The sequence below is a fragment of the Peromyscus californicus genome, unplaced genomic scaffold (assembly GCF_007827085.1).
Source record: "Peromyscus californicus insignis strain IS unplaced genomic scaffold, ASM782708v3 Scaffold_12__1_contigs__length_115047231, whole genome shotgun sequence".
Lineage (NCBI taxonomy): Eukaryota > Metazoa > Chordata > Mammalia > Rodentia > Cricetidae > Peromyscus > Peromyscus californicus.
In genome coordinates, this window is record NW_026294413.1 from 102,654,283 (window position 1) to 102,681,876 (window position 27,594).

Sequence of the window (27,594 nt, forward strand, 5' to 3'; positions counted from 1 at the left end):
AATAAATTTCTAAAGACTCTAAAATACCATGTCTACCATAGGATGAAATAATGCAAGCTGCATAGTCAGTCAGGCTCCATGTGGCTATTGAATGGAACCAGAAGTCAGTCCAAAGCAGATATCTACTCATATACTTCACCTTCATTGAATGCACTAGTGTTTAGATGACAACATCTTTAATGAGCAAATTATAATTTTATTTCAAGGGTAGAGTGCCAACTACAGTTAAGATGTTTTCTAATTGATGATGTAATCACATCCAAATAGTAGATCATGGGAATCAATGACTGAATTAACCTTTCTACTGGGTATGAATCTATACAAGTCTATGACCCTTTGATCAAATCAACAGAGCCGAGCTTATGCAACAGATCCTACCAAGGTGTCCCTGAAGCTGTCACATCTAAGTACTTATCAGCTAGGTCCCAATTGTAAGTGGCACATAAGTACCATATTATTCTCCTGAAGGCATGTCCAGTTTGTAAAATCGAAGAGGTTTTTGAATATGAAAGCGTAACATAACACACTCAATAACCATGAATTACAATCTATGTAAACATTGACATCTCTGCGTATTTTTCAGATATTCTTCTTTAAAACAAAATTTGGAGATTACAGAATGTTGAAGTTTCTTTTATTTCCCCTCTACAGTTGTATTCTCTTCCCTCTCATCCCTTAAAAACACTTGCCTGCAAGCAAGGAATTCATTTAGCTTTCCAGGTCGTGTTGCTATGTGCTGTAAATCTCTCTGTCTCTCTTTCTGTTTCTGTCTCTGTTTCAGTCTCTTTGGTCACCTAAATAAGACTTCTGCAATGATATAAGTTGACATTCAAACATGGATAAGGAAATCTCACAAGCCCCCACCCCAAAATAGATACAGGTAATTAGGGAGTTCTAAGAGAGGGACAATCAGTCTCTTTCTAGAAAGAAGCCCCTGATAGGTTATCCAACTACAAGAGGATTTGGAAGGAGAGGGAGTAGGGTGGAAATGGTGTGCAACAAAAAAAGGATTATGAATGGGGGCATGGGAAGAGTTGGATGGGGAGTAAGGGGGACCTATGTAAATGAAGTTTTCAAAAAAATAAAATAACTAAAATAATTAAAAGAAGAAATATCTTTAACCTACTATACAACTAGACTAGCATTCTTCTAGTTTCTATAAAACAACAACAATGACAACCTGGAAATAGAAATCAAAACAAGGTCTCTTAAGCCTATAAATTCACATAGAACATGTTTATGGAAAGCTAGTTCTTTACAAACACTTAACAAGATCATTAGAGTTCATTGTGAAGCATTGAATAATGGGCATTTAAAGATCTAATATTAATTTTTTCACTTTACCACCTGTCTAAGTCCAAGATGAAATGTGGAAGAAGAGGTTATGGCTCAGTGAAAGGTAAAATGAAAATCCCTTACTTTGAAGTTCCTAGTGTCTTGATTTATGGGCTTCAGGGAGAACCATTAGCCATGGCCACACCTCTCCAGGAGAATGGAAATTGAGTACAGCTAAGAGAATGAGTCAAAATGAACCTGTGGTTCTCTTACACCCTGTGCAAATTACCTAAAGGCCCACTTCAAAGTCTTTTGTCATATGTATGGAATTCTAACTGGTCAACACATACAACAGAGCAAAAGTACCACTGTCTGCTAACTGCCCCCACCTGTGAGAGACCACTATTTTATAAAATAACGTGAGGATCAGTTATGAATAGGAATATATATGCATATGCATGTATGTAAGGACAGTTAATAAAGAAAGAGGCCATGAACTTGAAAGAGAGCAAGGAGGGGCACATGGGAGAGTTTGGAGGAAATGATAAGATGATAAGATTATAATCTTAAAAAAGAAGTGTTTTTTTTTATTTATATATATATATATATATATATATATATATATATATATATTTTTTACTGTAGCCAGTGGTTCTTCTTGACTTCCAGAGAATATAAAAACAATTCTCAGGTCTCTCTAAAAATGTCTAAATGCTCAGCTTCACTTTTGTCCTTACTTCACGGCCCACAAGTACTGCTGTACAAGCACAGGTCTGTGGCCCAGTTTTGAGAAGCTAACCTCTGAGGCACTGGAAATTAGTCAGTTGCTTTGCCAGAGTTCTGACAGCACATTGAAGAACCTATTGTCATTCAGGGAAGAGGCCAGATGACTCCCGAGAATAGGTTCTCCACCCTTTGACTAAGGATGGTAAGAAACAGCAGCATCACTGCTCTTTGCAAGTTTGTTGGTGAGAGGAGGGTACACAGGAACCTTGCCTCAAATGAATTTTGGCTACAGAGTAGAATGCAGTGACCCTCACCATTTAAAGGACACACACACTCACACACACTCACACACACACACACACACACACACACACACACACACACACACACACACGAAAAATAAAAACAACTTGAAGATGTTTACGAAGAAACTTGATTAGGCTTTCCATACTAGACAGTCTGTTTCCACAGACTTCCTCGATTTTACTGTTCCCATGCTTACTTGTTCTCAACTATAGAGGCCTTCGAGGTCAATATTCTAGTGCCATACAGATTCAGGAAATAGAGAATCAAATGTAGAACTCAAATCCTTTAGATACTAACTTCAGTGGATTTTATAATTTCCTTGTTTTGTTTTCTGTTGCTTTCTTATTTATGTCTTCTGGTGTGAATGGGTCTAGCAGCTTAAGAAAACTAAGTTGCTACTAGAATAGGATTGTAAAACCCTATTGCCATGTAATTACTCCTGTGACAACGATACCCCATATACAATGTAAATGCTTGTGTGGGTGACATAAGGCATGCCCATGAGTGCCCTTGAAGTTTCCATTCATTACCATCCAATCTCAGCCACAATCTTCTTGGGAAATAGTCTTCATTCTTGGAGACGAACTTCTGAGATATCACTGATTATTTAATTACTTAGCTTGTACAGCATGCCAAAGCACTGACAGCTGATTAAAGGAGCTGCCACCATTTAGAGGAGAGGTTATTTGGCTCTGCGACACGCAGGGAGGCTCTGGACTTGGATTGCCGAGCCTAGAGGCAAGCCATGATTCAGCCACTGACTCCTATGTGGAAGCAAATAATTTCCTCTCTCAGAGTTCAATCATCTTTCCTATACAATTCATATAACACCTGTGACCTGCAAATCTCTTGTGAAAATAAACTTAACAAGTGCAAAAGTGCTTCCTTGAATATAAGTGCCACGTTATTTTTTGTTTAAAAGGCAATATATTTATGTTGGCTTCTTCGTTGGTGTGCAGTATTTTGGGAAGGGTGAAATGGTTCCAGACAGAATTGCCTTACAGTGCAGCTGGCTGAGACTCTAATTCCCAGGTGGATGCTTACTTGGTACCACCGATCTAGTCAAGCAAAACCTCCGATTGCCAGGTGTTAGGCACATTGTGAGGCAAGAGCAGGTAGGTGATCAGATGACTCAAAAGTTCTTTTTTTACTAGGGCTGGTAACACAATACCAAAACCTAGGGGCATTTCAAGAACAGCAACAAAAATTTATTATTCTCTGTTCTGGAAGCAAGAAGTCCCGAATATGGGGTTGGTGGGGTTGGCTCCTTCAGGAGGCTGTGGGGGAATAAATACTTCTGTCTCCCTCTCTGTATCTCACATAGTCCTTCCTCTGAATGTGACTCTAGGACCATAATGCATTAGGTCCTACCTTATAACTTCATGTTAGCTAATTATATTTTAAGGACCCTATTTCCAAGGTCACACTGTAATTCAGTGGGGGTAGCACTTTAATGTGTGAATTTTGAGGGACATAATTCAATTCATAATACTAGGATTTAATGGTTGGCATTGTAAACAAGAAGCAGTGGCCAAGACTCTCAGGTTTTGTTTTGTTTAAACCATTCTAGGTTTTTCCATAAAGTAAATGATATGAGGCTAAAACAAATTAATGCTAAAATCTTCCTTTCCTTCTGAATATGTCCACATCTAAGAAAGTGTGTGTGGCACAGAAAGGGCCAGGCAGCTGTGAGACCAGAGCGAATCGTGTGAGCTTCCATGTTTTCATACTGACCTTCTGCTTTTTTCCCAGAATCCCACTGGGTAATAAGATGGTCCATCAGAAACAGACACATTCTTTTCAAAGCTTCATCTCCATATGACTAAAGCAATATCTCAAATCATCTGTGTGTACATGTATATATGGGACAATAGGCTTTCACCGTCTTCTCTGGAAGGACAGGTGGAAAAGCAGCTTACCTCCCTGACCACTACTTAAGAGAGAGCAGTGAGCGTCCAGGGGAAGCAGTATGAAAACATCTTTAGTTGTTTACACTCTGAAGCATAACAATGCACTAGCCATTCAAACAGTAAAAGACTGTTGCAAAGGAGAAGAAGAAAAAACCAACTTGTGTGCTGTGTATTTCTTTAGACTTTTATTTCCATGCCTGGGTAGTCTATATTGAATGTGCTTTTTTTTTTTTTTTTTTTTTTTTTTTTGTGTGTGTGTGTGTGTGTGTGTGTGTGTGTGTGTGTGTGTGTGTCCAGATCATTATAATGAGTTGCTTGACTTCTACAACCTTTTGTTTTCACAGGAAGCTGCAGGGCTCAGCAAACATGCTTGCATATTTGTTTCCATAGGAAGCATGAGGAAAGAGGACCCCATAAGCAGACGTTTCTTAAGAGGTTCTGCAATACAAATATGACACAGTTAGTGCATACATAAGGAATGCACAATCTGCTGCATTTGTTGCCAAAGGGTGAGGAGCTTAGCCATCAATACCATATGTATGAAGGCATCCACCTACAGATACACCTCCCCTCTGTCAGTTGTGATCACAGAAGACAGGCTTGGTTTTCAACTCATAATTTCACCTTTGCTTCCTACTTATTTTAGTGGCAGCAACAGTTACAGTAACTCAGAGCAGTTTCTACTGTATAAATGGAATCCAATTAATGTTTCTTTGAACTAACCACACAGACATGTAGTTAACCCCCATTTCTACCACTCCTAGCATTGGCTGGAGGAAGGAAAGTTTCCACATGACTCCAGCTAGGTAACAAGACATAGTCACAGAAGTAAGTAATATTTCAAGAGTCATTATTTATTTACAGGTTATTTTTTTCTTGGTGTAGAGACTCTTATGCATGTAGGCAAGGGCTACATAGACACATACATAAAATAGACAATGCATGGCAGCAAGTACAGTGGTGTTGGTTAAGTATCCCCAATCTAAATTGCTTGGGATTTCTGATTAAGGGTCTCTTCAGATTGTCAGATTGGTGAATATTATATATACATAATGAGACAACTTACGGATGAGACCCCAGTGAAACATGAATCATATTTTAAATATGCACATCATATACATAGCCTGGAGATGATGTTAAACAATATTTTTAAATGTAATGAATCTCATTGGCTCATATACACAATTTTCCATCTGTGACATCATGCCAAGACTCACAGTCTTTCAGATTCTGGAACACTTCAGATTTTGTATTTTTGAGTTAGAGCTGATCAACACACAATTCAATCCTAAAGGTGGAAGAAATGGTGGCTTCTGGCAGGTGTATATCTGAGGGTAAAATAAAAACGACTCATTTGGAGCCCTCTGTGTTAATCAGGATTGTAGGTCCATGCTTCAACTTCAGTTCTGAAGTATTTTCTATAGCTCAAACTCACTTATACTGTCCCTTTAACATCCTAAAATGCCTGATGTCCATGTGCCCCTTCCCGACTTACATAACACAATTGATGGACATTACAAAGGACTGACTTTAGCATCTATTCTATAGACAATCTCTGGGGATTTCACATCACTGTCTACTCATACAATAAAAATAAATGAATACATGAGCCAACATAAAACTATGAATTAGAATTTATGGGATGTTTAATGCTGTGTTATGCTTCATCATACTTACTTAAATTGCTAATTCTGGCTAGATAGAAGGACTCCAATATGTGAAACAGTGAGCACTTAGATTTTGTGTTTTCTTTCTTTTTAAAAAAGGTTCATTAATTTTATCTGTGGATATTTAGTCTGCATGTACCTCTGTACAGAGGAGATTGTTGCAGTTACAGACAGTTGTGAACTTCGATGTAGGTGCTGGGTACTTGGGAAGAGGAGCCAGTGCTCTTAACCGCTGAGCTATCTTTCCAGCCCCTAGATTCGTGTTTTCTTATTGAGACATCTTCTTTTCCATGGCACAAATTGTGACTATCTTTCCAATTAATTATCTACTGTGGTTTTACCTTCTTTCCATTTACCTATATGTGTCTGCCTTTCTTGTACTTATTCATTAATGAATTGTTTGCTAAGTCTGTGCTGTGACCCAGGTTCTGTATTATGATCATTTTAATGAACAGCATTATGTAACACTGTAAATATGGAATTCTCCACTATAATGCTGATCTCAGATCAGAAAATAACATGGAATAATTGAGGTTCTGTATTGGAAAGAGAACATAAACATGGAACTGACCTCTGATTCTGAATCATAGATGAACCGTTACCATCCAGTTTTCTTTGAACCTCCCCAGTGATGTCTCCTTTCCTAGAGGTCTGCTAGCAAAAGCTTCAAAGAACTTTATTTGATCATCTAAGTACAGGTGCTCACAATGATTTAACTGCCTGTCTGAGTTCCTTCCTGCTGCTATGTTAAAACACCACAGCCCAAAACGTCTTAGGGGAGGAAAGTGCTATTTGGCTTATAGTTTCATATGACAACCAACCCTTTAGGGAAGTAATGGCAGGAACTTGAAACAGAAATCAAGGAGGAATGCTGTTTGCTAGCTTGCTTGCAGGGTCATGCATATCTAGCTATCTTATAGTGTATAGGATCACTTGCCCAGGGGAGTGGTGCTGCCCACAGTGGACTGGGCACTCTTTTATCAATTGACAATCAAGATTAACTCCCCACAGATATGCCCACAAGCCAACCTGATCTGGGTAATCTCTTTAGTTAGCAGCCCTTTCTCAGGTGAGGTTGTATCAAGCTGATAGGTAAAGCAAACTAGCCTACCACTTTTCTGCAGTGCTTTTCAACAAATGAAGTGGAATATAAAAATAGGCCCCCTGCTTGCACAGCTTCCTATCTAATCTGGTGTTTTACTATCTAGATGTTTTGTTTTCCTTAGGGAAGAGGATTTTAAGGAGTAACTACTCAGGTATATGAACTCTGAAGTAAGAGCTGCATTCTCTCCCTCCTACTGCTTTAATCTCTCTACCCTTCCTCCCCCTCCTCCCCCTCCTCCCCCTCCTCCCCCTCCTCCCCTTTGTCTTCTGCTCTTCCCTCTCCTTTCCGTTCTGTTTTTCTTCCCTATTCTCCCCCTCCAACTCTTCCTCCTTTTCCCACTTATCCTCATCCTCCCGTCACGCTTTCCTCCTCTCTGCTCTTCGTCCCCTCCCCTTTCCCCTTCTCATCCCTCTCCTCCCTTCCTGCTTTTCTTCCCCTTCCTCTCACGATTGCAAACCTGCTGTGGAAACTGTTCAGACACATAGCCAGGGTCCAACAAAAGCTCAGTAAGTGGACCAGTCAGAGCGGAATTACCCATTCCTTACCCTCACACTCAATTATATCCAGTAAAGCTGTGCTCACAGCAGATGCTTTTGAATAAAATTATTTTTCAGTAGGCACATTTTCCTACCCTGAGAGTTGTTCAGTAGGACTATAAAGTTTGTAAAACAAAGAAATCACTGAAGAAGCAAATGAAAACTCATTCATGTGTTTTTCACGCCAGAGAGTAAGTTATGCTACCAAGGACTTAGCTATGAGTTTCCCAGCTGAATCCTCCAGGTCCTTCATATGGCAAGTCCTCAGTGACCACTTGCTGAAGGCATGCATAAGCCCTGCATTGCCATAATTACTGTCTAATGTTTACATCTGTCCTCTACCTTCTCCCTCCACCCTGTGAGGTTACAGATCCCCTAGCCACTCAGCTCTCTCTCTGTGTTCCAGTGATGAGTCCACATCCGCCTGTGGGGCCTTTCCCTTCAGGACCACTCTGTCCCTGAAGGTGAGCACCCCTAATATCACTCTTCTGAAAGGTAATACCTCCCAGCTCCACAAACCTATGAAATTTCTAATTTAAACCATCTCAGAACTACTGACTATGAATCTACATTTTAACATAATTTCCCACAACTCATAGGAGAAGTACTTGTATAAATAGCAAGAACTCCTCTTCTTTGCCCCAGCCTGCCTCTCTTTTCCCTCCCCCTCCTGCCTTTCCCGCAACTGACAAAACTTGTAATCTGGGGCTGGCAAGACGGCTCAGTGGGTAAAAGCGCCTGCTGCCGGGCCTGACACCCTGAGTTCCATACCTGGGACTCACATGGTCGAGAGAACCGACTCCCCCAAATCATCTTCCGACCTCCATACGCGGGCCATGCATGCATGCCCACACACATAAAGATGATAGCAATATTTAAGAAAATCTTCTATACTTCAATTTCAAGGAGCTCATGTTGATGAGAAAGAGGGTGATGAGAAACTAGAGTAGTGTTCACTGCTCTGCTAGGAGTTTGATCTTTTTATTTTGAATCATTCTCTCTCTCTCTCTCTCTCTCTCTCTCTCTCTCTCTCTCTCTCTCTCTCTCTCTCTCTCACTTCCTCCTCTACCTTGTTCTCTCCCTTATGAAATCATTTTTTCATACTAATTCATATTTTCACATTAAAAGATGGTTGGCCAGAGCCAAATAGAGGCTCCCTCCCCCCCCCTCCCCGCCCCATTCCCCCTTCCCCTTGTGACCTCTATGGTCATCCCCGAGAAAGGAGAGTACTCTTTATCTACTGAGTACAAGGCATAGAAAGGTACATTCAACCAGTTTTCCTCATTTCCTTACTCATAACAATAAGATATAAAGCCATGGAGAATGAGAAATAGAGCCAAGAGTCCATCAGTCCTCAGGAAACCTTCAAATGTAGCTTTATGACGATATTTCAAATGTTCATCATTAACATCTGTTGTGTGGCATTTTCCTCCTAGTTGAAATACTCCTTCCTGGGGTTAGGCTCATTAAGACTCAGAAAGTAGTTGAAGCATGCAAGACTCAGGAAGGAAACAACTTAAAATTTTAGAAGTTCTTGAAACATGTACCAAGTCACAGAGCATCTCATCAAAGTTATGTAAGCAGTAGAACTTCTGGGGATAGAAGACTCTGATGTGTCAAGCTGTCTGTAAGTCACACAGGGAGCTCCAGTTACTCAGCTTCTGCAAGCTATCACCTAGGCTGGGGTGGGCTTTTTGATGTTACAGCCATCTCAGATTCATCCATATTCCTATAGGCAACCCTTCACTGGTATTCCCATAATTAATCCCAGTATCTGTGGTGAATAGACATCTATTCACATCTCCAAAGTCAAAGTCACACAATGCCATGGCTGTAGACTGGAATATGAAGAAAATACATGATAGATATGAAAATTAAAGGGAGTCTGTAAGGTTCAGGGAGAAAACTGTCAAACAACACACCTTAATAATTTGATCCCATTCTGAACAACATTTCCAGGCCTTTCCAAAACCCAGTCTCAGTTTTAATCTCCAGAATTTAAAAGTCTACATAATCTCAGATAACAAACCTAAATGTTGAGTTATTCTAATTTTTACAGTATGGTACATCAGGCCTGCACTGGACTTCCTTCCAAACTCTGGTTACAGACATGTTCCAGGTCTTCTGATTCAATGTAGCTTGCACTACTGAGGCCTTATGTGGGCAGTTCAGCCCTGCACCCCACATCTTTGTGCCTGTAAATCCTGCTGGAAGATCCCATTAAGGAAAAGAAGGTCATAGGATTTGAGTGAAAGAAATTCTTGTACAGGGTATCTGATGTTTTCCTAACTCTCCAATTCTGTGTGAACCACAGAAAAGCCTTGGCCAGAAGCAAGTTTATCTTCATTTTTTTTTGTAAGCAGCCAAAGATTTCACAAGAAGCTAAATCTTTACATTAAACCATCCACTATTTGAATGCCAAGAATAGTAGATTTTTTTCTCACCAGCTCTAAGAGAAGTGCACTACAGTGCTGACATTCTATGATGTGATCATCTCTATCAAAGCACCCATGTAGTCCATTGTCAAACTCCTTATACACTGAACTATTTTCGTAGGAGGGGTCATGATAGAATCTCTGATAGCGCTACTCTTGGTGATTTCCACAGTAGATGAATCCTAGAGGCAGTTGACTCAATGGATTAGTTTGTGCCATTTCAATTCTTTCCTTCCTAAATATTATCTAGCTGATTTCTGAATGAGGTAAATTTGTTTAGAAACACCCATTAGAATGGGTTCCCTAAGTCTGAGTATTTTTGAACACTGAAATTTTCTTGAGTAATTGAAGGGCAGCATTATGACTTGGATCTGACATGATCATATATCTGCATGTTTTGCAAGCTTCATTCCTTGGTTACAGTGAGTTTTAAAGCTTTTGAAGCCTTTAATAGGTGTGACCTTGTTAGCAGAAGCAGGTCACTAGGGTGGGCTTTGAAGGATATACCTTCCCTTGGTTCCAGTCTGAAACATTCTGCTTCCTCAGCTGTCCCATGCCATGAGGAGTCTCCATTACACATGTCTACCCTGCTTTCCCAACTCTGATGAACTACAACTTTCTGAGACCATAAACTAGAATAAACCATTCCTTTTTAACGTCATTTCTATCAAGATTTTGGTCACAATGACACAGAAATGTCTACTAATAAAGGTTGTGGGTGGTGGTACATAAAGAACTTTCTTTTGTGCAACACTTTCTGGAACATTCAAGAATATAGCGTTCTTTGAGCCAAGAAACATTTATTTTGTCCCTTCCTGACAAGTAGCTTTGAAGAGGCTAAGGAATCCTAATGTTTTTGCTGTGTCAATAACAGCTCTGATTGCACACATATGGCCCCTCACTGTGCTTATTTTCATTGATTCATTTTGATATTTGTTTTGACTCACATATGAACCCAATGGCTTATATGCTTATAGAAGGGCAATAAGCAGTGATGGCTAGTTACACTTTTATATATTTTGCTTTAAAAGAATGCTTTGTAAAATTTTTTTCAAGTTTATAGCATAGCTTACCCCAAATAAGCAGAGGATGCCATAGTCATACTGTTGAGAGAAAATAAAACGGATGATCACTGATCATCATGAAAATTGTTTAAAATGGCAGATGAGTGGAAGTTGGTGGCATGGTGGCTAAAGAGTACTTTCTTCCAAAGAAATAATAGTTACATGATGTGTCTGCAAAGCTAGGACTCCTGACAGTCTTGAGAAGTTTGTGGGTCCTAAGTACAATACAGAAAAAGCTTGTTACCTAAATGGCTAATACAACCACAAGCAACTTATGAATGCCTATGCACACAAATAATTTAACCAGCAATGCCTCCCCCACACCATACGGTAGGTGGAACTACTAGGTTCTAAAACTTTAGCATACTCTATAATGAAATTAGATTGGAGGGGCTGGAGAGATGGTTCAGTGATTAAGAGCAATTGATACTCTTTCAGGTCACCTGGATTTGATCACAGAACCCACATAGTGCCTCACAACCATCTTTAACTCCATTTCAAAGCGATCTAACACTTTCTGCTGATTTCCTTGGGTAACAGGAATGCATATGGCACATATACAGACATGCAGGCAAACACTCATATACATAAAATTAAATAAATAAACCTAGAAAAAGAAACTCAATTAGATTTATCTTCAGCTTGATGAATTGAGATCTTCTGAACTCAAAATTGGAAACAGCAATAAAACTAAATTTAAGACACCCTGGATTGAGTTTCCAACTGCTATAAAATCAAGAATCCACAGTAATGCTTACAGAGATGTTCTATGTCCAGATTCTGAGTCTAAAGCCCAAGACTGTGGACTTTCCAAACATTCTCCTTGTTTGAAAGCAAGAAAGGCTTACTCCTTAACTAGCTGTAGCTTGACCAATGCTAGAACAACCAAAGAATAAGCACCAAGCACAGGATCAGAGGGCCTTGGGGTCCTAGTGAACAAATAGCAATACAAGTCAGACTTCAGAAAACAGGAAAACATTATGTCAAACTCTCAAAACCAGTTAACCAATGAACTGCCAGGTTTGAACTCAGAAGAGTTCTGAAGGCCCTTACAAGAACATGACTGCATCATTCAATAGTCTGCCCATATGCCTAAGCCCTGTTTTCAAGTTTGTCTCACATACTCAGCACACATATAAATATGTCCTATTACTAGTCCTATTTTGTGGATGAAGATATTAAGGTACACAGGAAATGTAGGACTTATTCAAGGTCATATGTGTGATATGAAATGTTCCTAGTATTTAAACTTAGTCCAGCTGCAGAGTCCACTTTGAATCACACAGGCTGTCTTCACTCACAAGGAACAACACATCCAACTTTGAATGACATAACTACCAAAAGGAAGAGGTTCACATGTCTATATTATTATTATTATTATTATTATTATTATTATTATTATTATTATTGGAGGGTGGTTCGAGACAGGGTTTCTTTACGTAGCCCTGACTGTCCGGAACTCACTGGCCTCAAACTCACTGATGTCTGTCTGACTCTGCTTCCCTGTCCTGGTATTAAGGGTGTCTGCCACCACAGCCTGGCTGTCCACTTTATCCTTAAGAAGAGGAAACAGCAGCAAAGAAGGTGAAGAGATTTGCTTTTAGTCGAAGAGCACAGCAGATCATTTTTGTTTCATTAGGACAAACAATCCTCACTGTCAATCAAGATAACCACTTTGTTTTTAATGTTTCCCAAGAGGCATATTAAAAGTTTTAAATTAGGCTTGAATAATCTTCCAAAAATTTCCTAAACAACTGTAAAGCTGACTTGAGACTGGCATGCCAGGTTGCCAAGTGATCTCCCAGGCCAGGTAAAGCACCTTGATGAATTATAGCCTAGGTGCTCGTGGGAGCAAACTGTTGCCAGAAAGCCACGTAGCCTAAAGACAGACAAAGAGATCAGGGAAAGGAGCTGGGGGTCTGCAGTGATGCCATTTAACAGGAAAGAATGTCAGTGTTCGGTGAGTTTCCCTCTGGTCTTCCCACAGGAAGCCTTACCCGTTCAGAGGAGGGGATGAGAGGTGGAGGGGGGAAAGGCTGGGGGGAACAGGAGGAGGGATTAGAGGGGGATCTGTGGTTGGTATGTAAAATGAATAAAATAATTTCTTATATTTAAAAAAAAGCAAGGGAAGAAGCTATAGTCTTAGAAACGTAAACTTTATGCTGTTGTATTCCTGCCTGAATCCATTTCTTCCCTCCCTCCTTTCCTCCCCACTCTCCTGCTTTCTCCTTCCATTGTTTCCTTTCTTTTTATTTCAGATAGTTTCATACATGTATATTTTTATTCATCTTCCTCTCCCACCCACTTCCTTCTCCTGCTGAACTTTTCGGCCCAACAAGTCCCTCTCCACTTCCATGTCTTTTTAGTGTGTGACTTTAATTACCTCCATAAGCATGGAAGGGAAGTTGCTTACTGGAGCATGGGCTTTTCAGTGGCTATACCACTGAAGTGTGATAGGGCAAGGGTTTCTCCATCTTGTCTCAGCTGGAGCCATCTTTGGTTTAACCTGAAACTGACCCCTTATTTTCTACCACTGCTGTGAAGTCCATTGGGAAAGCACCCAACCATGTTCTAGAAACTCAGGGTCGCAATGCCCCAGCTAACTGCATGATTTTGGCTTCCGTTAAACTGTTTGGTTGCTTGCTTGCTTTATTTCCCCTTGCAATTGCCAACCTGTATATAGTTTTTCTCTGTTCTTTGCCTTTAAAGGCTACCTGTAAAACACATTCCAGGCAAGGTTGCTCTGTGAGAAATATTTCTCTCCTGGCAGACTAAACAAGAATCCCAATTCAGACTTTGGTCATACTGATTTATTTTTGGTTCTCTACCCTGCAACAGAGGAATGTGACATGACACCCCTTCCCCAGCAAACATTCACTGACAATAGTCCCTCAGGAAAAGATGGGACCTTGTCCATGATGAAATATGAATGGCCCCTGTCATGTTCGGGTCTTATGCAGCTATCCATGAGTTTAGATAGTTCTTGAATGCATCCCTGCAGTGAGTTCATGAATGGAACCACTGTGGTATATCCAGAAAACATCTTTTTGTAACACACCTATGTATCTTCCAGCTCTTTCCTTCTTTATGTCCCCTCTTCCATAATGTTCCCCGAGTCTTGGAGAGGGTAGTAAAGCTAATACACTTAGAGCTAAGCACTCCCCTAACCCTTGTCTCTTAGTCTCATCTCTATACTAACTGCCTTCTAATGAAATATTTTCTTTTTCTTTCTTTCTTCCTTCCTTCCTTCCCTCCTTCCTTCCTTCCTTCCTTCCTTCCTTTCTTTCTTTCTTTCTTTCTCCTCTCTCTCTCTTTCTTTCTTTCTTTCTCTCTCTCTCTCAACAAAGTCTCTCTATATGAGATTAGGCTGACCTTGAACTCAAGATACTCCTTTCTTAGCCTCCTGAGGGCTGGGATGACAAGCATACACTATTATGTCTAGCTTACCCTATCCATCTCAAAATAAGGTTCTTATGGAAAATTCTTCTTCCTCAACTAAATACAAAGTGATTATAGGATATGCCTTGGTCTACTAGCATTGACTAGCATATTATTGTCATTTAAATAGTATCTGGCATGTTCTAAGTCCTGGTGATAAAACACTATTAAGAAAGTAAGTCCTCCTGGATCTCCATTTTCTTGAATGGCTTCATTGTGGGCAGATTATTATACTTTTTCTTAAGTTCATCTCTGGGTAAGTTACTGCAACCAGAAAACTGTATTATTGAGCTCACTGGGCACTTGGTGACCTCTCAACTTAATCCTCTTTTCTTTGGCTGTGTTGACACATCCTGTCACTCATAAGCTCTGCCCAGCGTTGCAGCAACTGCTGAAAGCCAAAGCAGGTGATTCTCAGGAAACAAGCGACTTACTTGTTTCTAACCGTCATGAGTTCACTTCAGTTTCTATCCCAAGAATATTCTCATGGTGTGCAAACACACACACACACACACACACACACACACACACACACACACACACACACACACACACACCAATTATAATAAAAACGATGAAGGCCAACTTACAGTCATCTTAAAAAAGTGAAAATAGAGACAAGAAAATAATTGAACTTGTGCTGAGAAGGCTTCCAACAAAGTCCAAAGAAACAAAGTAATTTAAGAAACATTTGACCTGACTCATCTGTAACTGGCAATGAAGGGTGTGGTGGAATGAAGAGGGGTGTCAGAGTCATAAGTAGGTTTAGGCTAAAGAGGAAAACAGCTACATAAGCTAAGTTATCACATTTTTGGATTTATCAGACTGTATTATTTTGGCCTTTGGGATGAAATAGCATTTAGTAACATTTAGCCACTCATCTAAACGGGGATAGGAAATCCAACAGCAACACACAGAACCAAGGAAATCCCTTGATTTTATAGACTTTAGAGGTAATGGTCCCTGATTTTAGAGGAGAAGACGCCTCTGTTTTTAGAGGAAAGGGGTTCTCAGAGTTTAGCAGTTGAGTGAAGGTGCTAGAAAGGGTATAATGTTGTAATTTAGAAAGTAATCCCACTATCCAACCCAGCCTTGGAGCTTCTACATGCTAGGAGCTTCTCATCTTGAGGAAGGTACTAGGTCAGATACGAGGCACAACTGACCCCCACAGCAATGGCCTCTGTATTACAACATCCCAGCTCTTTGTTCTCACACCCACAGATACACACACACACACACACACACATACACAGACACACACACACACACACACACACACACACACACACACACACACACACACACACTCAACCACTTCGCTGTTAGAGAGAAATGGAAAACAAGCAATTTGGGGGCATCAGCTTCAGTTCTCCCTATGTTCACAGTCCTACTTATTGCAATAGAAAAGAAACAGAGATTTGAAGCAACTTAGAAGACTCACATGTAAAAAACTACACTCAATTTCAGCTTTTACACTCTATAATAAATTTATTCAATTTCAGTTTGGCAAGTTCCCAAAAAAAAAAAAAAAAGCAGAGTTGTCTGTTTTACAAGAAAGGTTCTCACTGATGACATCAAGTCATGTCAACCAATGAATTCTCTTTCCATCTCCCACCCCAGGAGCCCGACTCCTTGAACTTTCTCTTTCTAACTTCATCATGGCACACAGAAACACCACGGGGTAAACAATACCGTAAGACAGAAACAGTAACAGAAACACCCCAGACCTTTAAGCCTTCTTATCATGGACAGGTACAAGTCTGGATCTGCTACTCACCGCATTAAAATTGGGGAACAGGTTGACTGCAGCTGCAGTGTCAAGAGGAAAGGGAAGAAAGGGCTTAATATCCAATGATGGCTGCAGAGGAGGAGCTGGCGGCCGGACCAGGGCTGGGAGAGCAGGACTCTGGCATGTACCACCTGTAGAGACAAGAGCAAAGGGGATGGTCAGGGACACCAGGCACAGAAAAGAAAACACCATGACCTTTGGGGCAAAACAAAACAAAACAAAAAACCAAAACAAACAAAAAACAAAACAAAACAGCTTTCTGGGGCGCTGGAATAAACAAGACACGGAGTCTACTCCGATCAGCTAAGATTTGGCTAGTGGATAGCTTTGCCATTGGACAGCCAGAGGTAAGTGAGCAGCACATTTCTCTGGGAAAGTAGCTATATGATTATGTAAGGATCGCTCAATATTTCACATTCCACAACTTGCTTTTGTTTTATTGCCTGGTACTCAGGCCCTTAGCACCAGTCAGACATGTCACTATCACGGAGCTCTCCAGAGTTCAAGGGAACCCCCTACAATCCCACATTGCTCTCCCATTCCTCTTTGAAAACTAACCTGCTCAGAATACGCTTCAAGTCTGAGCGGCTATTTTGCAGAGCTGCTCTTTTCACCAACTCACAACTCTGGCAGAATAATGACATGAATCTGGAACAGAAAAGAAACTGAACCACAAGCACAGGCAGCTGAGCCGACCTGCCCTGGCAACAAGAGGATTAAAAAAGCCAGCACACCCAGCACTACAAGCCCAATGACTCTGAGCTGTTCAGCACCCTGGAGCTTTGACAATTCAACAACTGCCTGTCTCCACCCCAGTCATGAGTGGGAGGAATTTAGACGGGCACCAATGAGCAGGCAATGAGAATATTACACCAACACAGATCCCCCTCTGCACGCCGGTGGGCAGGCAGCTGGTTGCAAGGAGCACACAGTTCTGGCCCTGTTTTCAGACTAACTGCATTTAGAAGCTGCAAGGATGGAAGCATGGCTTCCGTGTTCTGTCTCCCGTATTTTGATAACATTCCAAAACATCAATTTTCCGTTAATTAAAGGCTGTTTGAATCCTAGGAAACTGTTAAAATATGCCAGCATTCTTCTAATCTGAGAGGCAAGCAACAGACTGTAAAAACCTGCTGGTGAGAAGCCAAGAAGCGTTTGGAAAACAAAATGCAGTGAGGTATTTTCTTGCCTCACAGAGACGAATTCCCGAAGACAGAAGACAGAAGACAAGGGCAGGCCGAGTCACTTCCTTTCCTACCTTCTTGATTTGAGAGCAGACTAAACCAAAGCCCCCATATGCATCATCTTTACAGCTCTCACAGCCAGTGGGCCATTGTCCTACCCTCAGCCAGGTGCCTGAACATGAAGTAAATACTCTGGAGAGATTCCTGAGTGATAAATCTAACCCTATCTGGTAGAGTTCTGCTAAAAATGAGAGAGACTCAATATGAGAAAGGAAAGCCATATGCACAGGATTTAACTAACCATGCACAAGAATTCCAGGTATAAAATCAGCTTGAGCAAATAAACACAATTTCCTTTTTCCAGTTCGAACTCCCCGCTTGAAATATTCTTTAAGAAGAACAAGGCCAACAAAGTTCAAATAAGCACTGCAAACTGTTTTTGCTTTTTTTTTCCCCCAATAAAGTATATAGGTCAAAGAATAGAGGACAGATGTTAAAACAAACAGAGATAAAAGCAAAATATAGCAAGCCTATATCCACCAAAGCACACCATAAACTCATTTTATTATCCACCTGGTAGTATATTGAGTGTGGGTGGATAACCTTTTCTAGAGAGGCCATCCATAAAACTTCAGTGATAAGCCTGTCAGGAGTTTTGTATTCCTCCAAGTTTCCTTTTAATAAAAAGTTAAAGAAATCAAATAAATTTTTGGTTGACACCTCTTCAGAAAACAGGGAAATGAAATAAAATTTTTAACTAAAGTCTAGCTTTAAAGTGTCCACAACTGATATAGAGTTTCAATTTTTTTTTAATTTCACTCAGGGAAGATATGAATATAGCCCTATTATCCTCTGTATTATGTTTGTGCTTAAAATTCCTCATATAGGTAAAGACAAACAACATATCATGTTAAAACATAGTAAGAAGCTGTAACTTCTTTAGTTTGTCCACAGAAGCTTTCTACTTAGAATTATAAGAACTCAACAACAGCACCCTGATTCTACAATTACTTATTTTAAGTCCTCCTCTGATTCATGATTCGGAAGAAGTTTAGATTACTTTTTATCTAGCACAGTGTTAGGTACAAAGAAGAAAACAACTTATTGATTGGATTTTAAGGTAAATATATTCTGCTTCTAATCAGGTATGTATTTGATTTATATTTGTGCATAAAATTCAGGAACCTCTACCAAATGGAATTTGGTAGAAATGAAGGTCGTAGGACATAAAAATACCAGAAGAGAGTTACACAAGTTGGAAACATTGGGAAAACTGTGCAGGCTCATTTTATCTCCTCCCAACTATACAAAGAGAGAAACCTACAGGACCGCTGGCAGTGGGGAACATGGGACTGCACACACTATTTGCCACTCTCCATGAAAGTGGGCCTTGGCAAATCTGTAGTATCAGGGACTCATTTGATTTCTAATCTTCATCAATAATGTTTTGCTTTTTGGAAAGCCACACTTTAGGACATCTTCTTAAGGAAGATGATTCAGAATCTCTGTGAAGTAGAGATTCAAGATCACACAAGATCACATGTCTTGCTGTTGTAACTGTGCTATGTAGATGAACACATTGGTGTGTCTCCACAATGTCAGAACTCACTGAATAACAATTCATAAGCCCTGTTGATTTTGTTGGGTGTGATTTGTCAAGCCACCTCAATTTCCCTTGTTATATAGATTGTCAACACTGGTGGGTTCTTTTATTCCAATCTTAGTCATACTTACCCACCGATCATATATTACACATCATACTGTACCTATAACTATTTGTATAAATAACATAGGTTACAAGTTAAATAGAGAAGTGGTTTTTGGTTGCAGCAAAGTTCAAGGAGTCTGAAGGGGTCTTGGTAGAAGCAGAGGCTGAAGCATGGAGCTGATACCATGCAGTCTTCTTGGAGGTTAAACAGGAATGATGTTACAGAGTTGATGAAGAGGCAAGGGGTAGTCCAAGCCACAGAGCTAGGATTGAGCTGAGTTGCAGAGGTATGCTATGAGACCATGGGGCCAATGAGGCAAGGCACAGGAGTGGGTCCAGATAGGCCAATAGGTGAAGAGATGCTTCATTGGATGGATCAGTGGCAACTAAAGAGAGTTGAATCAGCACAGTAGGGACTGAGGTAAACTGAAGTCCCAGGGCCAATTGGAAGTTTTCTATTTTCCCTTAAGTTGCAACACACAGGATGGTCAGATAGGTCAATCGATCCACCCCATTGCCGTATTAAGTGGAGTCCTCTTTGTGACACCCAAGCGACAGTGTTGTCATCAGGCATATTACATAAGATCTCAAACCTGATTTTTCTGTTATAGTTTCATACGGCCAAGTGTTCACATGGTCCTAATCTACCTTGATAAGTTTATAGGGTGGTACCTTTTTACTTTTATGGATAGTATCTTGTCATTCTGTGACTCATGGATGGTGCAGGACAGTTGGTGATGTGATAAGTGTGTGACAGGGTGTAGAGTCCCCCTGCCTTTGATTTGCTTTCAAAATAGTGCCAAGTATTGCTGACAAATAGAGTCACTCACCCACCATAAAGCTCACCCTAAATCCTGCTGGCACAAGGGACAGTCTAATCTCAAGACTTGCATTTCAAACACTATATCTAGTACTACATATTTCATGTATGCTTTTATTGATGTAGCTTTAGCAAAATAAAATACAATCAGTCTAATTTCAGACCAGTTACTATCTTTCCATAGCAAATTGATTAAATTAAAAAGCATTCAGTGAAGGGCTAGAGAAATGCCTTGGTGGCTAAGAACTCATGATATTACTGCAGGGGACTCAAGTCAGATGGCTCACAGCAGTCCCCCATAACTTCTGCTCCAGGGGCTTCTGAAGCTTCTAGACACACACACACACACACACACACACACACACACACACACACACACACACACCCCTACATAAAAATAATTTTTTTAAAAAAACCCTCTTTTTAAAAACGAACTCAATAAGTATAAAACCCTTTGTGTTCATTGAATGAGAGGCTGAGTAAAGAAAGTAAGTTTGATATAAGGAAGATGTGTTCTTTGATTCTCCATCTTTCTCCTTCCTTTTCTCATATGTGTTTCTGCTAGCATATATTTACAACCACAGTTTCAAATTGTGAACTACGGAGCAAGTATTTAGACACAATATAGGTCTGTTCACAAGAGACCTGCCTCTTCACAAAAGCATTACCTTGTGATTTTGAAAACAATCACTAGCTCTTCATCGATACAGACTGAGAAACTAAGACATTGCCTTTACTGACTTCCCCTCTGAAAAGCAGGGGTAGGATAAGTAGTGTTTATTTTAATGACTTATTCCAGAAATAACAACAACAAGGCCTTGGAGATCTGAGTCAGTGGTTATCAGCTGGGGCTTACTTAAGGGTGTTGTACATGGAGGACCTCGCTCAGAATCTGACCCACTGGTGCGTTCAGTCTTTAATAAACACAACAAACTCTAACAGCTGTCCAGGCCTTCTGACAGTGCTTGTCAAGATATTTTTGAATGTATCTTCAAAATCTTACATTTATCTTATGTTAATTTTCCTGGAGAAATTCTCACAATATTAAAAAAACTACTGTTTTTGAAAAATGCTAAAAAATGGGGTACTTGTCTTCTCAGAGGCCAGCACAGCTAGCTTTACAACTTCACTCTGCTTCTTCAGGACAGTCATGAACTCTCTGTCCGACAACTTAACATTAATCTCAGTGATAACGTTAATCTCAGTCTTAATTTCTGAGTTAATCTTTCTCCGCTGAGAACTAAACTTCAAAATGATTAGATCTTGTTGTTGTCAAATGTTCATCTCATTATGTGTCTTAGAACTGACAATTAAATATGTATGTATGTATATATGCATTTATAGAAAATAGCATAAATTTGATTTCCTGATGAGAAAAGTATATTTTATACTATCTGCAGCCAAATTCACCCATTGTGAAGTATATAAATATCTACACATATATGTATATATAAATCCATATGTACTTACTGAATTATATGTATTTGTTTACATTGAAATATATACACATATACATTAATCACTGATAACTGGGCAGCATGTTCAGTTAGATGGGAGAGATAAGTTTCAGACTTCTATTTCATAGTTGGATAACTACAGACAGCAACGATATATTGTATATTTCAAAAAAGTTAGAAGAAATGACTGTGAAGTTTTTTTTACCACAGAGAAATGACAAATAATCTAAAGTAAATATTCTTACACTTACTTGAAAAGTATACACATATTGAAATGTCATACCCTATTACCAGTTTAATTTTAATGTGTCAGCAAATAATTTTAGGTCAAAGAATAAAGATATTTTTCAATAAAGTTATGATTAAATTGCTAACCTGACTAAAATTATACACAGTAGGAAATACTGAGAATATTATAAACAATATTAGATATAAGGAGTTATTTGATAATAGTCTAATTTGCTACATCTAAAATACTGTTTATATCTATTTCCAAATATTTCTATTAGAATTTGTCATTCCTAGAGCCAAGCACGTTGTGCAGTCTTTTACCCTAACACTTGGGAGACTGAACTAGGATAACCGAGAGCCTAAGACCAGTCTGGGCTACACAGAGATAATCTATTTCAAAACACAATGATTTAAGAATTTGCTATGTCCATTGGAGACAAAAATCATGGTAGGGTATTGTACAACATTGGGATCAATGTGTTAGTTAAGATATGGTAGCACTAAATGGAAGTAGAAAATAAATGACAGATTTGGAGCCTTAAAGCAAAACTCAGTGTAACCAAACATTGGTCATGGAGGGCTGTCGTTAAACTGGCAAGTTATAGTGGGAGAAGGGGCAGAGAATTGTTAAATTCCATGTCAATATACCTTGAGATCTCCTTAACTCCTTCAAAGCACACAATCCTACCCGCTAACTACTGTATTGCCCAATGTATATATCCAAACCCAAAAGCTCCAGAGAATTTTCAGAAGATCTCAGGCAAACACCCCTATCACTTCTCCATGTTCTGATAAAAATAGTTTTAAACTAACACAATAACAAAAAACACAAAAGGAAGTAAAAATTAAAGTAGTCTACATAATCGACTTTTTAATGTTATGAAGGACAGTCTATCTATAGCCAAAACAAAATGCTTTAGAATCAGAAACCTTGGGCTGGTGAGCATGCAAGCCTGATGAATTGTAATGTAAAAATAAATGTTAGTACTGTCTCAACTTGCCATGCTTTGTTGACACCCACGGAAGGCCTGCCCCTTTCTGAACAGAAACAGAGGAGGAGGTGGGTGGGGGGTAGGAGGAAAGGAGGGAGGGGAAACTGTAGCAGGAGTGTAAAATAAATGAATGAATTTAATAAAAAATAAATAAAATTTAAAAAAAAGTAAAAAGATTAGAGCCAGCAATCTTCAACAAGTTTTTATTACCAGTAGAAAAGAAAAAGAACACTTAAAAGAAAGACTGGTCACATTTCTTGCCAAGGTAAAGGAGATTGTAAAGATATGGGCAGATGTTTATCTGCCTGGTGAGCATGCTGGCTAGTGTTGACTCAATTGGAGGAAGGTTCATGCAAGGCAATAATATCATATCAAATGTGCTTCTGAAGCACTCAGGTCTATATTAATATCCACTTGCCTAATCATAAAATCAAACATACATTTGTCATATTCCTTTGAATAACTGCCTCTGAAATGCTCAAGGTTGCTGACTAAGGATACAATGACATTTTTAATTTTAATTTTAACCTTTATTTTTGTTTTTATTTTTTTAAGACAAGGTTTTTCCGTTGCCTTGGAACTTACTCTGTAGATCAGGCTTGCCTTGAACTCACAGAGATCAACCTACATCTGCCACCCAAGTGCTGGGATTAAAGGTGTGTGCCACCACTGCCCGGTAACTTTTTTTGTAATTGATTTTTTACTCCTAGTATAGGATAACTATTTCCCCCTTAAATCTCAGTGGTCCAAAACTCTCATTCAATTCCTCTTCGTTTAACCATTCCTAACTGAACAATAGAACTAGACACTTATGTTGAGATAGGGTTTGGATTTTTGTGGGATTTTTCCCTGAATTGCTTTCATTGTCCACATGTTTGGGAGTTCTGAGTCACACTGGAGGTTTGGAGAGACTGCTCAACATGTTCTACCTTCAGCTGCCTCTCCTTAATGACCTAAAGTGACCTGCTCTTGGCAAGTGAGCTTGAACGGGAAGATCCCAAAAGGAAAAACTGTAAAGCCAACTCACCAGGGATAGTGACGCTTGTGTCACACAGTGTGATGTTGATCCCAGGAAGGAATGAGGTGAAGTTTGGAACATGACTCAGGGCAGAGTAGCAGAGTAGAGCATCCTTCTGTAAACACTGACTCAGGAGCCTTTGCCCAAGTCTATTGCTGAGGATTGGACTTTATCCATCAAAGAAAACACGAATGAATGATTGGAGTTGTACTTTATTCAAGTACTTTGTTCTTTCCTTTATGTTGAGATATTTGAACATTCCAGTAATTAACTCTAAAACTGATTTTGGAAAGAAGGTTGGAACGAAGTTCTGACTAGTTTGGTTTCTGTTGCCACTGACCAATTCAGGTGCAGATATCCTGAGTGAGTACTTTGCTGAAAGGAAAATGGAATCTCTCATGTATTTAAATGAGTTTCCTGATCACCCCTGGCAGCAGATGACACCTGGCAAAGGTTCTGTTAGGAGTACCCAGGAAAACTTTGAATGTCCCTCTAACATTTTCTCCTGTATGACGATTCATAACTCAGGATGAACATCTGTCTCACAGGAAATCGGTACTTTACCTGAAACATCGCCCAACAATCAGCAACTCATGGTGGAGAATATCCATATGGAAGATGGTTTTCCCGGCAAGGACTTCCTTGGCCTAAGTTTAGCATGAACTACATCTACTAAAGAAGCTCCAGTGCCAAGATATCCAAGATGGTAATTGTTAGCCACGTGAGGCCACTCTAAAGTTAAATTAATTAAAAGTAAAAATTAAATGAAAAATGCACATTCTCAAGCACAGGTGAGTTTATTTCCAAATGTACATTAGCCAGTTGTTGCTACTGTGATGTATATTACAGATTTATAAACATATATAATCTGGGCAAGCATCATCTAGGGCTGGAAGTCAAATATAAACATTGTATCTACATTTATTCAGAGATTGCTGTTTTGATTCTTAGACATGGTATCACAATGTAGATCAGGCTATTCTGAAACTCCCTGTGTAGCTCAGGCTAGCCATCAATTCAAGATCATTTTGTCTCAGCCTCCCAAGTGCATGTGCCACCAGCTTGGCTCTGGTTTTCCTTTTCTTAGTAGAAGACAGCAGAAAACATCGTACAGATACCAACCTAAACTCAATTGAGATTTGCAAAATCAAATCAAGCTAATAAATATGGAGTGGCACTTTCTTGTCAATCCCTGGGTTATTCAATCATCATTTCACATGTTTCTTTCCCCTGCTGCAGCCTATACTCCAGTACTTTACAGACTGCAAGTACATGTGGAGCCGGCTAGATACTCTCTGTTGTAGTGACTGTTCTATCACTGGGAAGAGACACCGTGACTATGGCAACTCTTACAAAGGAAAATATTTCATTAGAACTTGTTTACAGGTTCAGAGGTTTAGTCCATTATCATTATCATCAGGGTGGGAAGCAGAGCAGCATAAAGGAAGGCATAGTACTGGAGATGTAGCTGAGAGTTCTACATCAGGATTGGTAGGCAGACAGTGGGCCTGGCTTAAATTAAGCATTAGAAACCTCAAAATCTACACTCAGTGACATGCTTCCTCAAATAAGGCCACACCAACTCCAACAAGGCAACACCTCCTAATCCTTGTCAAGGAGCTCCACTCCATAATGACTAAGCATACAAATCTATGGGCCTATGGGGGGCATTGTTATTCAAACTATCCAAAGGTAGATTTTCATTGCATGCACTAACATGTATGGTTCCATCTCATATTTCACTCTGCACAGTCCAGATAAGCCAGTGGATGTTATATTTGCATCTACCATGGTAACACCTCCTGGATTACTTACCTGATTCAAATGCTTTCATTCAATGTTTCCAGGTAAGTTTTTCACATTAAATTTGATTTTCTAACATGATGAGCATTACTATAACTCCTTGGAGGTCCCGTTACTGGTATTGGGTGACACTGTAAATCTCCATCACTATCATCACAATCAAATTAAATAAAAGGTACTAAGAGCAACGAAGACCGCATCCTTGTTGTCTTAAGAGACCCACACAGAACCGTCTCCCACTGCACTGCAGTGTCCATGAGTAATGTGGAACTGTAAGTTCTGGTTTCCATGGCTTTGGGGAACATTTTTGAGAACTTTATAATAGCACGAAGAAACTCTAATTTCACTCCTTCAAGAACATTCCCCATGGTGCTGGGATGTGCTTTGTTTAGTCTTAGCTTCAATGTTTCTTCTGGCAGGTTTTGCTGGAAAAAAAAATTCCAACTTTATATTTCCTTTTTATTCTAAAAAATTTAGTCCCAGGGAAAAATGTGAAATCAGTTACTAATGAAATTTGAGTAATTGTAGAATCTAATAAATTATTTGATCTAAGGAGAAGAGAAATAAAATGCACACAAAATGACTGCAGGCAAGAATGTTCACATGACCTATTTTACTCTTATAAGCCTGCCATTTTGAATCCTTATTATATGCTGGGTGTTATTTTGTACAGCTTTTCACATCTTCCTCATGTAACAAGGAAGATATCCTTATTCTCACTTACAGGTAAAGAAACATAGGCTTACCGAGGTCATTTTACTCAAGACAAACAGCCTTCTTGAGTGGTAGAGCTAAGAAGAATTAGAAACCAGAGGTGTCTCCTTCTAAAGGCCATATTCTCATTCTCTCTCAAATAGCTACCAACTTCTGATTCCCATAAAATTGAAGACGCAATTTGTGGCAGCAGAAATTGTTTCTGGGAAAAGGACCTACATTTCTACGTTCAAATAGCCAGGATAAAGCTGGTATGGAGTTTATGAATTCAGAAGAGAGAGAGGTTGCTGAGAGCTTCAGGGAGAGGAAAGTCCTCATCATAAAGTCATTGCCAAGGTGCATCAGATAAGACATTTATATTGTGGCAAAATAAAGCATGCCATAACACAGAGCAGGGGAACACACGGGTTAACACAGATGAAGAGGAGGCCATCCATGTAAGCCACCCGTGTCACGAGTCATGTCAGCAGAGATGAAGGACATTAACAGCAAAGGCTGAGATGGCTTCTGGGGAGACTCCTTAGCCAAATGCTAACTAGCAATCTGAGATCAGAGGTCAAGGTTCATGAGAAAACACAGATTTTTTTCTAGTCACATTCAACACACTCCACTGAATTGGAGACTAAAACATAGAGGCCCCTTGACCGGCATAGGATGCATACAAATTTCAACTTATACAATTTATTTCCATATATTACATCAGCTCAAAGAAGCCAGAATTGGCTAATAGAAGATGAGTTTTTTTCTTTTGCTGTAAGTTTAACTAAATTTCTTGAAGCAAACATTATTTACAAGAATAAATGAGGGTGTTACTTAAAACTGATTCTGGCATAATGTGAACCATATATACTGAATCATTAAAAACAATCCAAATTTCAAATAATAATGAAATGGAGAAACATAAAAACCACTATTAATCCCATCTATCTATCCATCCATCCATCCATCCATCTATCTATATACACAATGTGCTTTTATTTTTACAATTCTGTTAGTTCTTAGTGACTTATCTATTTAATTATGGAAACTGAGGATCTGCAGGATTGAGACTCAATATATGTAATAGCTAATTCAAGCTAAGCTATGGATGCTTACATATGTTGACTGATTTCTAAAAGTCACATTCTCTCCATTTCTCTGAGGCAAAAGACAGGAATTCATGACATAATTCTCTAACTAGTTCTCGAGCCCTTTATAATCAATTACTCATATTTCCAGTTCATCTAAGACCTTTATTCCATAGAAGTCATCAGTGTCAAATTCAGTAGATCAGTTAGCTATGTCCACACACACACACACATTCAAAAATGATGTAAGCAGGTGTCTAAGAGGTCGCATAGTAGTAAACATCATTTGTTGCTCTCACAGAACTGAGTTCATTTCCTGGCAGCCATGTCAAGCATCTCACAACCTTCT

The 27,594-nt window shown here is 39.4% G+C and overlaps 1 protein-coding gene across 5 annotated transcripts in view; it reads right to left on the reverse strand.

Annotated features, from left to right (window-relative positions):
• Znf385d (zinc finger protein 385D) overlaps positions 1-27,594 on the reverse strand; it is a 957,149-nt gene that overhangs the window by 254,434 nt on the left and 675,121 nt on the right. For all 5 annotated transcript variants that reach the window (XM_052734022.1, XM_052734021.1, XM_052734024.1 and 2 more), the window contains one exon: positions 16,240-16,382. In XM_052734022.1, the coding sequence (XP_052589982.1) occupies positions 16,240-16,382 (143 nt within the window). The remainder of the gene's footprint in view (positions 1-16,239; positions 16,383-27,594) is intronic.